At 33.2% G+C, this 16,359-nt stretch overlaps 1 protein-coding gene across 1 annotated transcript in view; it reads left to right on the forward strand.

The window, feature by feature from the left end:
* The window catches only part of LRP2 (LDL receptor related protein 2), a 237,659-nt gene that overhangs the window by 108,423 nt on the left and 112,877 nt on the right, over nucleotides 1-16,359 (forward strand). Inside the window, exons 23-32 of the mRNA XM_051986217.1 lie at nucleotides 188-307; nucleotides 407-523; nucleotides 2,117-2,494; nucleotides 2,980-2,994; nucleotides 3,704-3,952; nucleotides 4,858-5,069; nucleotides 6,130-6,314; nucleotides 7,561-7,789; nucleotides 9,275-9,452; nucleotides 10,819-10,947. Coding sequence (XP_051842177.1) covers nucleotides 188-307; nucleotides 407-523; nucleotides 2,117-2,494; nucleotides 2,980-2,994; nucleotides 3,704-3,952; nucleotides 4,858-5,069; nucleotides 6,130-6,314; nucleotides 7,561-7,789; nucleotides 9,275-9,452; nucleotides 10,819-10,947 — 1,812 coding nt within the window. The remainder of the gene's footprint in view (nucleotides 1-187; nucleotides 308-406; nucleotides 524-2,116; nucleotides 2,495-2,979; nucleotides 2,995-3,703; nucleotides 3,953-4,857; nucleotides 5,070-6,129; nucleotides 6,315-7,560; nucleotides 7,790-9,274; nucleotides 9,453-10,818; nucleotides 10,948-16,359) is intronic.

The following is a 16,359-nucleotide window of genomic DNA, read 5'->3' on the forward strand; positions in this document are numbered from 1 at the left end:
AAGAGAGAGAGAGAGAGAGAGAGAGAGAGAGAGAGAGAGAGAGAGAGAGAGAGAGAGAGAAAGAGAGAGAAAGAGAGAGAGAGAGAAAGGGGGAGGGAGGAGGGGAGGGAGGAAGGGATTCTGAGTGCTATTATGCTAGTTCAAGGAAAATGAAGTGTAATTTGGATTTGTTTTTGGATCATGTTAGATTTTACAGGAACATGTGATCCGGGCCAGTTTCAGTGCCCTGACCATCGCTGCATTGACCCATTCTATGTGTGTGATGGAGATAGAGATTGTGCGGATGGAGCTGATGAAGTTGGTTGTAGTAAGTAATAGGCTTCTCTCAATAATTGCTTAAGGATTTTTTGGTGTTTAGTGATTTCTACCTAAGTTGAACTCTAATACCATGCTCCTTCATCCGTAGTATATAACTGCACTGCTTCTGAGTTCAAGTGTGCCAGTGGAGACCAGTGTATCAGTAATATTTACCATTGTGATGGCGTTTTTGACTGCAATGACAACTCTGATGAGGCTGGCTGTCGTAAGTGACACATACCCAACAATCCAGATGAAGGAAATAGTTTGTGATGCTAGCATGGATATTATGGGAATTTTAATAATTCACAATGACTGGGGGGAAAAACTTAAGGTAGATTACAAAATATATGAAATTAATTCATGCTTCTACTTCCAAGGATGGCAATCACATATAGTATTCACAGTTTTAATATTTAATTATTAGATCAAAATACAATGCGGCAATCATTTAACTTATGACACCCAGTGTTTATACTGGGTATTCTTCTAAAATGGTTTATCTCATCTTTTAATATTTCTCATATAACTAATCCACTTCCTCCACTGTAACACAAATTTGTATCCATATGATCACAAATTACATATCAGAGGGATATAAATTAATTGAGTAGGTTTTTTTTTTTTTTTGTAAAATAGATGTGACTACTTCATAGGAAATCTCATTAGAAAGACTGAAGTATAACATAGATATACTGCCCACCTTTTATTAAGCAATATTGATTTGTAATTGTGTATTGCAACTTGACAGTGGAAATGATTTTTTATTTTTCACTGTGTGTATATATTGGGCATCACTGCTGAGCTTTTAGGAAATTGTCAATAGAATAGTTACAAAGAGTATGGACATTTCTTACTGGTTTCCTAGATGTCTGCTAATCAGCACTTAAATCAATGGACAAACTATAAGTTACAGAAAATACCTAAGTATTTGGAAAATTTTACAATTTTTTTTTTTAGAAATCCCAATGCCCAATATTGCCATTTTTGGGGGGATGAGAATATGTAATTTTTTTCTCTTTTTTTGGAGTTAACACCATGCTGTAAATGGCAGCTGAATTGCTATTTCTTTAGAATATTGTGGCAATTTCTGGATTCTCATCTGCAAAAAAGCTTTTATGGATTGCTGGATAGAGTGTGAAAACTGATAGCATAATAAATATTTCCTGTAAATGTCAAGTTGCTTCTACATTCAATGTATTTGAACTTTATTTAAAATGTTTCCTTAGGGGAAATGACTTCATCTCCCTAGTATAAAAAGAAAATATGAAATTAAGTAATCTATTATAGAATAGCTATTAAAATCATTATGATAACTACTTACATTTTTATGTTAGTATTTTAATCTACAAATCACTTTTACACATCAATTATACCTCAGCAACAAAAGAGAATGGAAATCTAAGAGATTTTTAGTGCAAAATTCAATTTTAAATCTAATTTCCTGATCCAATCTATTTTTCAAAGCATTTCCAATATAAGAGAAAAAAGGAACAGATTCTCAACTCAATCACTTTTCTACTTCAGTGTAATTTATTGAGTTTTTGACTTAGTCATAGACAAATGTCAGATCATATGAGCTGGCACTTTGTATATTTAAAAAAACATAAAGGCACAAATCACTTGAAGAAGTATTAGGGTTATTTCAGTCTTGAATGAGTTTGCCACAAATTTTATTCTTAGATCATAAAACTGTGTTTTACAATATAAAACAAAACCAAACAAAAAGCTGGGGCATGTAAAGTTACTTCATAATCAAGATCATCAACAGAATCGTGAGCCACATTCACGAGTTGCTTTTCAAATGCTTCTCTTTTAGCTACCAGACCTCCAGGAATGTGCCACCAGAATGAGTTTCAATGCCAATCAGATGGCACCTGTATTCCAAACAACTGGGAGTGTGATGGGCATCTGGATTGCATGGATGGTTCTGATGAACACAATGGCTGTCTTCCCATGACCTGTGCTCCATCTCTTTTCCGCTGTGACAATGGAAACTGCATCTACAGGGCTTGGATCTGTGATGGGGACAATGACTGCAGGGACATGAGTGATGAGAGGGACTGTCCCACTCAGCCCTTTCGATGCCCTAGCTGGCAGTGGCAGTGTCCAGGCCATAGCATCTGTGTGAATCTGAGCTCAGTATGTGATGACATCCCAGATTGCCCCAATGGGGCAGATGAGTCCCCAGTTTGCAGTAAGTTTTCTGACCACAGATTACAGGCCATAAAGCCTTTTTGAGCTGCAAGATAACAAAATCCAATGCTGTCACTGTCACTGGGATGTCTGAAGAGTAGTAGCACTTTACAGAAAGTAATTTATAATGCCTTTGTGAGTTTAGAAATGTTTGAGGGGGGTAATATATAATTTAATTTAAGTAAATCATCACTGAATAATATTTCTCATTAAATTCTTCACACTTTGGCTATGTGTTTTTGTTTCTTTTCATGTTGGTATCTAGAAAAAGAAGATTAATGGGGCTATTAGACTGTTAAATTGGTTCTATCTATAATGTACTCTTAGGTTCTCTAACTTTAATATTTTCTAATTTCAATCAGAATGCGCCATAAAAACAATGAAGCTCGGGGTTTGTGTTTAATGTGATTGCAAGTGCTGTGATTGGCATGTAATCCTAACTACTGTCCTTTCTTTCTTTCCTCTTTAATCAATGCCCACTCTCAGATGAACCCCAGCCAGGTATGATTGTGACATATTTTAGATTTTTATGATTTTATACTGTGTTGTGTTTGTGCAGAAAATGATGTAAATCCCTTATATTCATTTATTCCTCCTCCTCCCCACCTTCCCCAGTCTAAGCCTAGAGTAAGCTTTTAAAATTAAATTTATAGAAAGCATGCTAATTGAAGACATTTACTATCCAGCTACTGGATAGCTTTTCCCACAGATATTTTGACCTGAGGGAGGAAAATGATGGTATAATAAATAATCCATCTGTATCCTTCTGTTCCTTCCCTAGAACTTCCCCACTATCCCTTTATGTAACCCAAGGTGCTTGTCAACCTCTCCTTCTGCTTGCAAACCCCTTTGTTTCTAAATTAGGTTGATTGGGGCATCAGGTAGGTAAATACCTTAGATTTCTTTGCATGCTTGAATTATTAAGATGAGTGGCAATTGTATTTCTTCTATATAAATCACCCTCACCCTCAATGTTTCTACTACTTTTCTAAGTAGAAATTGGCAGAAGAGATTTTAAAAACTGAATGATGATTGGTATCATAAATAACGACAAGTGAGTGCAGACACCATTAATCTTCCAACTTGGTCAAGTGAATACAACTCTCAATGTCTGTTTGGAAGTTGTGTTGTTTTGCACATAAGGAACATTGGGCCACAGTGATTGAAAAATAAGATTTCTGACACTTTTCTTTTCATTTTCTTCCTTTAGATCAGGAGAGCTGCTCAGACAATAATGCTGGTTGCACTCATGAGTGCATTCAAGGGCCTTTTGGGGCTCAGTGTTTGTGCCCATTTGGATATCAGCTCACCAATGACTCTAAAACCTGTGAAGACATCAATGAATGTGAAACTCCAGGTTTTTGCAGCCAGCATTGCTATAATGAAAGAGGGTCTTCCCGATGTTGGTGTGATGAAGGGTATATATTAGAAGGCAATGGGAAGACTTGCAAAGTTGCTGGTGAGGATTATTTGTTTTGAAAATGAACAGTTTTGGATAACTATCAATTGAGTTTAATGGCAAATGTCATATAGTTTAGAACTGGCTTTATGTGTAATCAACTTCCCAATTTGGGAGCCCCGGAACATTTTTCTAATCCTGAGAAATCTTGTTCTCATGGAGTTTATATTTTACTGATATATATATATATGTATATACTGATACTGTATTTCTGTTTTAATTAAGAATTTGCTCCTGGGATAATTTAAATTTAATAATAATAATAAGTATATTAATAGCAATCTTATAATAAATACTATTAATAAATAAGTAATTATATGTTTATTATGCATTAAAAATGAAGTATGTGATACGTATTCATCCTCATTCAGTTAATAATTTGGAACATGCATTTGAAAATGAATTTTGAAAGAAAGAATAAAACCTATATTGGTAGTAGGCAACTTTAATATGGGAAGAATTTTGAAAAAGGGTTCTGTATTAATATATAAAATTCATGTGTTTATACATAGCTATTAATTTCACAGATATTTATTAAATACTATGCTTAAGGTATGGTCCTTGCCCTCAAGAAACTTAAATTCTAGTAAGTGTGAGGTGAGATAAAATAGAATATAGATTCCATATTTGAGGTTAGTAGGAATTCAGAACAAAGAAGTCACTTTCAGTTGACGAATTTAGTGCATCAAATACTGAAATGTATTTTTTAATGGTAAAGATGCTTTAGAGCAACAGTAACCTATTCTGAAAATAATATGATTTCACAGAAGCTATATTGTATTTTAACTTCTATTGAAAGTATATTCTATGTACTTTGAAAATATATCGTATCAAGTGTTTGAATAGTTTGAAAGTGTTTTTCTCTAGGAAAATCATTGAAATGTTTGTATTTTATTCTTTCACAGCTTCAGGAAATCTTTTGTTACTAGTGACTAGTCGGAATCAAATAGTTGCTGACAATATCACCTCTCAAGGACATAATATTTATTCACTTATCCGTGATGGTGAACACATTGTGGCAATTGATTTTGATTCACACAGTGGCCGTATCTTTTGGTCTGATATTAGACAGGATAAAATCTGGAGTGCTTTTCAAAATGGAACAGACCGAAAAGTAGTAAGTGCAATTTCCAACTTTTTATTTTTATTCAGTCATTTTAATATTATTCTGCTTTGTTCATCAGTAAGGATTAGGGTGCTCTCTAGAGCACATATACATGGGGACTGGAAATCCATGTCAACATGATTAAGATAGTTTTAGAGTTAGAGCAAATTAGAAGGTTGATACATATTCTGTTTTTAGCTCACATAATGTGAGAGCTTAGGAAGACTCCAGTGTCTATTCCATAGCCCCTTTCATTCTACCCATATAAGCAAAGATAAAGACAAGTAAAAGAATGGAAAAAATGTATCTCTATATCTTAATGCTATCTGTGGCAAAACTTGCTCCAGAATCTCAGCTATCCTTTTGCTCTCTTCTATTGTTACTACTGGTAGTTAATCAATCTCATTAAATTTTCTTTTTTTTTTTTCATTTTAGGGCTAGAGTTGTGATTTCATTAGTATTAGGAATTCCTGATGAGGCCACTCTCCCCCTATCAATGCAAATCAATAAATAGCCTTAGAGACAGGTCAAGAAACTTGCTCAAAGTCATTTAGCTAATTTGTGTCAGAAATAAGCCCTGAGCCCAGGTCTTCTTGGCTCTGAAGCTACCTTTTGTTCTGTTGTATAATGCTATCTATTTTCCCTACTTGCATGATGCTAACTGTATAATGCAATAAAAAAGGATGGCCAATTAAAAGAAAAGTTGCAGTCTGTGCTTAGTTGCAGAAAGACAACTACTTTAATTCAACCTTATGTTTTATATAGTAAAGTTCAATACTGAATGTTTCATAGATATTTAACATTTATTTATCTTCTCTCTGTTTTTCTTTCTCTGTTTCTCTGTGTCGCTGTCTCTGTCTCTTTCTGTCTATTTCTCTCTGTCTTTCTGTCTCTCTCTGTCTCTGTTTCTCTCTATATCTCTGTCTCTCTGCATATCTCTGCGTCTCTCTGCCTCTGTTTCTCTCTCTGTCTCTCTTTCTCTGTCTGTCTGTCTGTCTATCTCTCTTTTTGTCTCTCCCTTCTCCATCCTTCCCCCATCTCGGTTTATTTCTGTCTTTCTGTTTCCCTATAGATATTTGACAGTGGTGTTACCGTGACTGAAAGTATTGCGGTAGACTGGGTAGGTCGCAATCTTTACTGGACAGACTATGTTCTGGAAACAATTGAAGTCTCTAAAATGGATGGGAACCACAGGACTGTGCTGATTAGTGAAAATGTAACAAACCCAAGGGGACTAGTATTAGATCCCAGAATTGAGTAAGATTTTTTTTTTGGTTTTGTTTCAAAATGATGTTATCTCAAAATGAATATATTGGGCTGGGATGGGTGGAGAAGAAACAATAACAGGCTTTAGCTTATATCTGAGTTGATCCCTAGTTTGTTTTGTTTTGTTTGTTTTTGTGATTCAATTTATAAATACAGATGATTTCATAGAAGACTTTGGAGCTGAGGGAGTTATGGGCATAAAGTTGTTTTGTTGCTGCTTTTAAACTAATCTGTTATTTTCATAAGCTGTTATTCTTTTTATCTGAAGATAACATGATTATTAAATTTTAACAATGTAGTATTTAAAATAATTAGTTATATGGTTTAAAATTAAATTTCTAATTAATAGATATTATTGTAATCTTCTATAAAAGAATCAATGGGCTTCAGTTTTAGTATATATGACTATTTCATTATACCTAAAATAACCAGAACCAGCTCCTCCAGTTCTATAACATTCCATTGTAAGTTATAAAAAAAGAGGAGAAAAATCTTTCTTTCATGTCCCTTTAAGGAAGAAAGACAAATCATCTTATTTCTGCAAAAATACCAGGAGAGTTTCTTTATGTGAATTCAAATTATCCTGTCCTCCATATTGGTTGGAGAATGGGATTATATTTATTTATAGACTGATTCTGTTGACATTTGAATGTATTATACCTAAGAACTTTAGGAATAAAAATGAATGTTTATAAATTGACTTTCCTATCTTAAACTTTATAAATCATGAACTGAAACAGATGAATTTCACAAATCTCCTAATTGTTGTATTAACTGTAATGCTAGCCAATGGTGATATAGTGTGGATAGAGCAATGGATGAGACAGGTTTGGGTGCTAGTTTGGCTCTGCTACTGCTAACCCAAGTGAACTCTGGGACATCATTTAACCTCACCATGCCCTAGCTTCTTTACCAGTAAAACATGGGTGGTTGAGCTAGAAAACTCTAAGGTCACCTTCAGCCATTGAAAATGAGATGCTTTAGTGGTTCTATAAATATGAAATTAGTATTGGAAATCTTAAATGTCATTATGTACTCCATTGGCAAAGTAACAATATAAAAATACCCAGATGGGAGAAGCTTACATTTTGATTAGGGTTTTGCATTATAAAACAAACAAATAAAATAAACATTTAACATATCTGTAATTGAAAATGCCTATTTTGAAATATCAAAATGTGGTCATTTTGAATATTTAATCATTTTACTACCATCAGTAATTAGTTTCTTTTCACAGTGCACATCTGATGTTCTGGTCAGACTGGGGCAAAAATCCTCGAATTGAAAGGGCCAGTATGGATGGTACCAATCGCACAGTTATCATCAAGGATAAGATCTATTGGCCCAATGGCTTGGCTATTGATTACCCCAATAAATTGCTCTACTTCATGGATGCCTATCTTGATTACATTGACTTTTGTGATTACAATGGAAACCACCGGAGGCAGGTGGTAGCCAGTGATTTGGTAAGAAGTCAGTGAAAAATGTCAAAAAGTTTGTGGATAAAGATAGAACAAAGTGAACCTAGAAACAAATCTTGTTCAATGTTTTAAACACTGTTTTTCTTCTTCTTTTTTTTTTTTAATAGTTGTTTATTTTAGAAATACATGCAAAGATAGTTTCTGACATGCACTCTTACAAAACCTTGTGTTCCAAATTTTTCTCTCTTCCTCTCCCCCTCCCCTAGACAGCAAGTAATCCAATATATATTAAACATGTACAATTCCTTTATACATATTTTTACATTTATCATGTTGCACAAGAAAAATCAGATCAAAAAGGAAAAAAATGAGAAAAAAAAACAAAAAACAAGCAGCCAACAACAAAAAAGGTGAAAAAACTATATTGAGATCCACATTCAGTCCCAATAGTCATCTTTCTGGATGCAGATGGCTTTCTTCATCATAATTCTGTTGGAACTGGCCTGAATCACCTCATTGTTGAAAAGAGCCACTATACACTGTTATTCTGAACAGACTAGGGATTCAAGAGATATTTTATGTGAAAAATAAGTTTTTTGGGAGTCTAAAAGAAAAAGAGCCTTTTTCTGAATCTAGTTAGTTTTTAGCTTTTAATAAACCAGTATTTAAAATTATTACCTATATAGTTTATAACTAATTTCCTGAGTAATAAATATTACTGTAATTTTTTATAAAAGTGCCAATGCACTCCAGTTTTGATATATATGACTACTTTATGATACTTAATAACACAGAGCCAGTACCACATAATATGTCATTTAAAACATAAAAGAGAGAGAAAAAAATCTTGTGACTAGCTAACGCCCTAAAACAGAATTCAACAAGCATTTATTTATTGAGATTCTCTTATGTGCCATAAACTATGCTAAACTTTAGGAATACAAAGATAAAACAAAGCAGTCTTTTACCTCAAGGACCTACATTCTCCTGAAGGAAATACTATATATATTGATATAGGACACAGACTGAAGATCTGACAGCCATAAACTTGACAGAACCTTGGAAGAGCCTTTTTATCTTCAAGAAGGTTTTTCCTGAGCTTTCTCAAGCCAATGAATGTTAACCTATAAGAAGTAACATGGTATAGTTGAAAAAATATTGGGTTAGGTACTTAGTTCTAGTTACCCATGTCACTTCAGGTAAATCACCTAACTCTCTATTCTTCAGGAAGCTATTTGTAATATGTAGATAGGGAAACCTGACTAATTTTTTAAAACAGTATTGTTATAAGGCTGGAATGAGATGTGTGAAAGTGATTTGAAAGATATAGATGCTACAAAGCAAGGTATGATGATTTTAAGATAGCCTTGACCCCTATCACTTTTTGCTTTTATTTAGTGACAAAAGTCTAAAAGTGATTAATTTTATCAGACAGACATTGTTTTATACCCTACTGCCTTGAACTTAATTTTTGTCTGAGGTTTCAATATCACAATTAAGGACTCATAGCTGAACATTCCTGCCTTGCAGATATTACGTCATCCTCATGCTTTGACTCTCTTTGAAGATTTTGTTTATTGGACAGACCGTCATACTCATCGAGTCATTCGTGCCAATAAGTGGCATGGGGGAAATCAAACAGTCATAATTTATAATATTCACCAGCCTCTGGGAATTGTTTCTATGCATCCAGTTAAACAACCTAGTAGTAAGTGAAGCTAATTTGTGTGTGGGGTATGGGTAGGAGGAAAGCATTTACTCAGAGAATGCTTATGAGATTGTTTCTGAGTCATTTGTGTGCTAGCAAATATTTGGACTATAGTGTCCCCTGTATTCGTTTTATTTTCCCAGTTTCTAACACTTTTATTTAACACTAGAAAGTCAAACCTCTATAAAAATAAAAAAAAGTCAAACCTCTTATTTGGATGGAAATAAATCTGAATTTGTGAGTAGCCTATGAGAAACTGGTTATGATAGTAGTTTCTTATGGCCTTTTGGTCTTGTTATGTACTCTGATTTGCTGAGTTATATATGTTAGATGGTCAGACTGCTGTGATTACCTTAGAAGCCATATGGTACAGTGGAAAGTATAGTATTTGGGTTCAGAGTGTTGGGATCTAAATCTCAGTCTTGTACTTGAGTGATTTTGGGCAAGGCACATAAGTTCTTTAAGATTCAGTTTTCTCATCTGTCAAGTGAGTTGTCCCTTTCACAGTGTCCACTGGTGTTTGCTTCTATGATTCTTGGTATATTAGATTATTCTCTTTTTCAGTAGAAAGTACTCTTGAAATGCTGAGCCATAGTTTTCTTTTCTGATGGACTTGGGAGATAATTCAGTGTGTGGATACACATAGAATATTTATAGCATATACAATACTGTTCAAATGTCAGATGCATATATATTACTGCTGTTCTCAAAGAATCAATAGTATAAGAGGGAAGAGGAGACAGATGATTCACAATTATAGTATTTTGAGCTGGAAGATATTGTATTAATCATCTTACCCAATTCCCTCATTTGGCAGATGAGGAACTGGTTGATGAATGTGGTTAACATGTGATTCTAATAGTCTATCTATTAAAGTTTTTGAAGATGGAGATAAAAGATTATCAGGATGGGAACAAATATCCAGATATTTAGCAAACAACAGTTTTTGGTATAGATACATTTAGTGGTTAATCTCTTAAATTTAAGGCTAGATAAATAAACAAATGGGGATTAGCAGCCATGTTACATTGGTTTATCAGGTTATCCCATAGACTAATTGTTCCATTTTTGACTTACTTCCTCTGTGAACTTAGGGAAGTCATTTGTTCCTGTTACCTCTTGTGTGAGACATCTATCACTGGGAAAGAGTAAAATAGCCCAGGAAATTAGGAGTAGGCAAAAAGCTCAGTTAATTTGTGAAATGGATACTAAAACTACTTTGCTTACAAATGTGAATACAACTATGCCATTCTAGTTTACTGTACAAGAGAACGAGATTATACTTGATACCTTATATTTGAAAAATTAGACACAGGTTTGATATTAATTTTATGAATGTGATTTGTGTTTTCTTTTTAAATTGCAGGTACAAATTCATGTATATCTGCACCCTGTAGCCACCTGTGTTTGCTTTCTTCATCAGGACCAAGGTTTTATTCTTGTGCTTGTCCTTCAGGATGGACTCTTTCTTCTGATTCTATTAATTGCTTGAGAGGTATGGTGCTCATTCTATCTTATAGTGGTAAATGCATATGACTTTGGATCAGGAAGGAACTTTATCTTTTTAAAAAATAGTATTTTATTTTTTCCAAATACATGCAAAGATAGTTTTCAACATTCATTTTTGCAAAATCTTGTGTTCCAAATTTTTCTCCTTTCCACACCCTCTCCAAGACAGCAAACAATTTAATATAGGTTAAACATATTAATTCTTCTAAACATATTTCCATATTTGTCATGCTATGCAAGAAAAATCATATCAAAAGGGAAAAAAATACGAGAAAGGAAAAATCCAAACAAACAAACAACAATTACAAAAGGCGAAAATATTGTGCTTTGATCCACATTCAATCTTTATAGTTCTTTTTCTGGTTGTGGATGACACTTTCCATCACAAGTCTTTTGGAATTGCTTTGAATCACCTCATTGATGGAAAGAGCCAAGTCCATCATGGTTGATCATCACATGATCTTGTTGTTACTGTGTACAATGTACTCTTGGTTCTACTCACTTCACTCAGTATCAGTTCATGTAAGTCTTTCCAGGCTTTTCTGAAATCATCCTGCTCATCATTTTTGCTCAATCAATATTCCATTACACTCATATAATATGATTTATTCAGCCATTTTCCAACTGATGGGTTTCCAACTAATTCCAGGGGAACTTTGTTTATCACTTGACAAAACCTTCTCATTTTGTATATAAGAAAAATGGAAACCAAAGTGAAGTGATTTACTTCAAGTGATATAACTTGCAAGTAGCCCAACTGGTATTAGAATAGAGATCTGACTTCAGTACCTTTGTACATAGTAGATAATTAACAAATTTGCATGACATTTTAAAATGAACCAAAGAACTTAGTACTTTTTCTGCTATATTGTGCTGCTTCATTTAATTTCTATTTTGAAGATAAATAAATCAATATGAATTTATTAAGTGAAGTACTCATTTATTAAGAATACATGCTAGACATCATGCTAAGAGCTAAGAAAAAAATGAGATAGGTTTTACCCTCAAGGAGCATAAAGTCTATCCCAAGAGATGCATGCAAAGTTAATACAAGGTAATTTTGTGGGGGAGGCCTAGTGATTGAAAGAGGTAATCAGGAAATGTCTCATGTAAGAAGTGGCACTTAAGCTAAATTTTCAAGGAAAATAGCAATGGAGGAATTATTGTATAATTTGTAAAGATAATTGTATAAACTGTGAAGACATACTGGATACTTGTACAGATTGTTTATAAACAATATTGAAAGCAAAGACTTTCCCATTTTATTCTTATTTCTTGTGCATCTATGATAGGAAAGCAGTATGACATATAGTGGATAGAGTAGCAGAGCTGACCAAAGAGTCAGGAAGACCTGACTTTGATACAGCTTTTGTGACCTTGGAAAAGTTATTTAACATCTCAATGTCTCAGGCAAGTCTTTAAGACTATAAATTATGGAGTAGGTGCTCATCTGCATTAGTAAAAGAAATTTCCACACCACGAGTTGCTTTCATAAAGGAAATCACAGGTCTGGAAAAGAAAAAAAAAATCCATTGTGTCTTGCACAGTGCTGTACACATTTGTTGTTCAGTTATTTCAGTCATGTCTGACTCTTCATGACCCCATTTGAGGTTTTCTTGGCAGAGATATTGGAGTGGTTACCATTTCCTTCTCTAGTCTAATACATGGTAAATACTTAATACTCAGTGGATAGTCTTGTGTTGAATTAAGATAAATTACTTGTATAGTACCTGTTATACCTGGACATAATGCTATGGGTGTTCATGTAGACGAATCATTTCTTGGCTCACTTTTTCTCTCATGTATGTAGGTGAAAGGAAGATTTTATGACAAGATAGAAGAATAGAAGCTTCTAAAGTCTGTAATTAAGAAGCAAAATGCAGAACTTTCACCACATGAAATATTGAGCGTTATTAGCTTAGCAGTTTCCTTTTCTTATTGTCTCATTGGTATTTCCCTTAACTGGATGGTTAATGCTCATAAGATTAACATCCTCTATACAAAGAGCTTTGTGTTATTGTGAATTAGAAAATAAAGAAAAGACATTATTGTTCAACTTGAGGAATTTACTTTAGGAAAAAAGCAAGATGATATCAAAATATGTGCCTTTTATTTAAAATGCTGCCTTTTCTCACTCTCCTCTATTGTTTTAAAACTTAAAAGTGTGCATAAAACCCAAATCTCAGGACACATACTAAATGAAGTGAAATAAATGTATTTGGCCAGTGATGAAAGATGAAAAGAGAAAAAGCTTAAAGACTGATCTTCAAATAGCTTATTATTTTCACAGCAATTGATTAAATGTTTCTTTTTTTCCCCCCACACGAATATTGGATTTTCTAATCTGGAATTAAAATCATTTTTCAAATGGAAAATATAACCCCAAACCAGTAATTTTAGGATGCCTTCATATAATATAGATAGGGCAGATTTACTGAAAGTCAGATGCTTATCAAGAAATAGTACTGTGCCATGATGGTTATTTTTCTTATGGTGAAAGATTTTAATTATTGCTAATAGTTACAAAAGGATAGACATTTGCCATTTTTCTTCAGAGATTTATTCTGAATCTAATCCTTGTTGACATTTCTTAATTTAGTCTGCTGGCAAAAAAGATTAGACTGAGCTATACACATTTCGGATACAACGGATTCTTTCAGCATAGTAATATTGTCGAATTATGTGCTGGAAACTGGCATATCCAACATGACTAACTTCATGGTGATTGATGGATGCTAATTCTTCTTCCATTGAATGCTTTCTTGATTCACATAGGATCTCGTGATTTTCCCCGCTATGATCTAGACAGACTTTTTGAGATGGAAATTTTTCAGTCTTTACAAATCGGTGTCTGAGTGAACTCAATATGTGCTAATCAAAAATAAGGTTAGCTCTTTTATAGAAAGAACCTTAGAAGAGTTAATTTAAATGAATTACCATTTTGTTTTGGAAAAAAAGCAATGTGGTATAATGGATAGAGAGCTGACCTTGATTCTAGGAAGACGAGTTGAAGTATCTCCTCTGATATATGTTGACTGTGTTACTCTTGGTAACTCTCAGCGCTCTGAACCAAAGGTCTCCAATTTTAAATCCTCAAACTCCATGAGCTCACAATCTTCTCTAGGAACAATATTAAATTGGGAATATTTAACAAAACAAATAAAAATACAAAAACACATAAGTAACATTAGATTTTCAAACTAATTTAATATGCAGTCCATAGGGATTCTTGTATATGAATTAATGATTCATTTCTTTTTGAGTTTGACCATGCTCTAGACAAATCTCTAAAAATTTCAGAGAAGGTACAGACTTTGATTGGTAGAGGAAGTTTCCTTACCTTGGAGTTCTCAGTACCAAATATGACCTCAGACACTCACTAATTTTATAACCCTGGACAAGTCTCTTAACCCAGTTTGCCTCAGTTTCCTCTTCTGTAAAATGAACTAGAGAAAGAAATAATAAAACATTATAGTATTTTTGCTAAGAAAACTGCAAATGAGGCCATGAGAAGTCAGATATTATTGAAAAACAACTGAAGGGCAGGATATAACTAATAATCATATTTTCCAACATTAAATACATAAAACATAATTTTAATGTTATTTCCTTCTTCTGAAGGAAACATGGTAATGCTGCATCTATGTTCCATTATTGGAACTTCTGAAAATTAGGATGGAAGATAGCCTGAAGTTTTCATTATTTTTGAAAATAATTTATTATTGAAAAATGATATGATGCACTTTAGTATTTGAGACTGTATAAATAAACTTGTTAAAACCTTATGCAACTAGATAACCCAATGATTCTAAAGATTTATTTTGTTTGGTATATTATTCATTTAAATTTGATTATAAAATTCTATTAAAATTATAGACTGATGTATTAAATTTTAAGTAATATTCAACATTATCCTAGCAAACAAGTGATATGGTATATAAAGTTTTATACAGAATGATTTTTATCTCAATCTCTAGCCCCTAAGAAAAAATTAATTTCTATTATAAAATCAACTCTCATGGTCTACCAATCTGAAACTTCAGTTATACCCTTCTAAAGCAATGTATGCTAACACTAGCACTCTAGAGCTTTTAAATAAGGATTACTGTTGGTATAAAGCTAGATCAGTTAGTCTATAGCTTTGTATTTCAAAGCAATACATTTGGGATATCCTATTGTTATAATGTCCCTGTAATAATTCAACTAAGACTAAAGTGAGTTGTCTATCCAGATTCAAGTAAGTAGCAATTTAATCAACTGATTATGTGGTAGTTGAAGACTTAAGACTAGTTATAGGTTAATGAATCTAAATCGATATATTACTATAGAGTTGGGAAACCATATAGTTAATCAGAGCAATATGTAGCTTAACTTCCACAATAGCTGTAACTAATTAAAATTTTCCTTTGACAACATGTTGTAGAAAACAACCAAAACCAAGAACCTTCCCTTTAAAGATAAACCAAAGAAACACAGTATGTCTCATATGTCTTATGCTTCATTTTGTAAGGCATTTTGTAGATGTACTCTTCAGTTACTCCTAAACACCTGATACATTGAAGAATTTCCTTTCTAATTTATCAATTCAAGCTTAAGTTGGCTAAAGTAACCTAACAAAGTGTTGTTATGTTCTGGTAAGAAAGTGACCTTTCAATAAAAGTATTGGGGAAAAAAAGAAAAAGAAAAAAAGAAAAGAAAAAAAAGAATTTATTTTCTGTGAGTTGATAGTATAAATAAACTTTTATAAAAGATATTTAAGTTTCAATGGAGAACATTTTAAACATCTTTAAAATATCAAAATGATAAATTTATATATAGTTAGCTAATTGGCTAAATGTTAATCATACTTATTTAATAATAAAATTCTCCTGAAGACATGACAATGTTTGATTAGCTTTCATAATACATTTTGAATCTATTACAACAATTTCTTTAACATGTTCTATAATTCGGACTTAGAAATTCAAACTGAACTCAGCTTTTGTGTAATTTCCCAGGACTTCATTTTCCTTACCTGTGGAATGAAGGGGTTGGATAAATGATTCCTGTGACCTCTTCTACTTCTAGATTTAGGATTCCATGAAAATGAGGTATTATTATAATGACCCATAATCACATACATTGATTATAGAAAGGAGCAGCTAGGTGGTACAATGTAAAAGAGCACTGGGCCTTGAGTCAGGGAGACCTGAGTTCAAATCCAGCCTCAGATACTTACTAGTTATATGTCCTCTGGGAAACCACTTTATACTGATTGCTTCAGTTTCTTCATCCATAAAGTGAACTGGAGGAGGAAATGGCAAACTATATATCTTCTCAGAAAAACACTTGCGATGACCGCGTATTTTAAAATCAGCCAGAGTCAGGAATTCAGGTTAAGGGAAAATCTTCAGTCTTT

The sequence above is a fragment of the Antechinus flavipes genome, chromosome 3 (genome assembly GCF_016432865.1).
Source record: "Antechinus flavipes isolate AdamAnt ecotype Samford, QLD, Australia chromosome 3, AdamAnt_v2, whole genome shotgun sequence".
In the NCBI taxonomy this organism is placed as follows: Eukaryota; Metazoa; Chordata; class Mammalia; order Dasyuromorphia; family Dasyuridae; genus Antechinus; species Antechinus flavipes.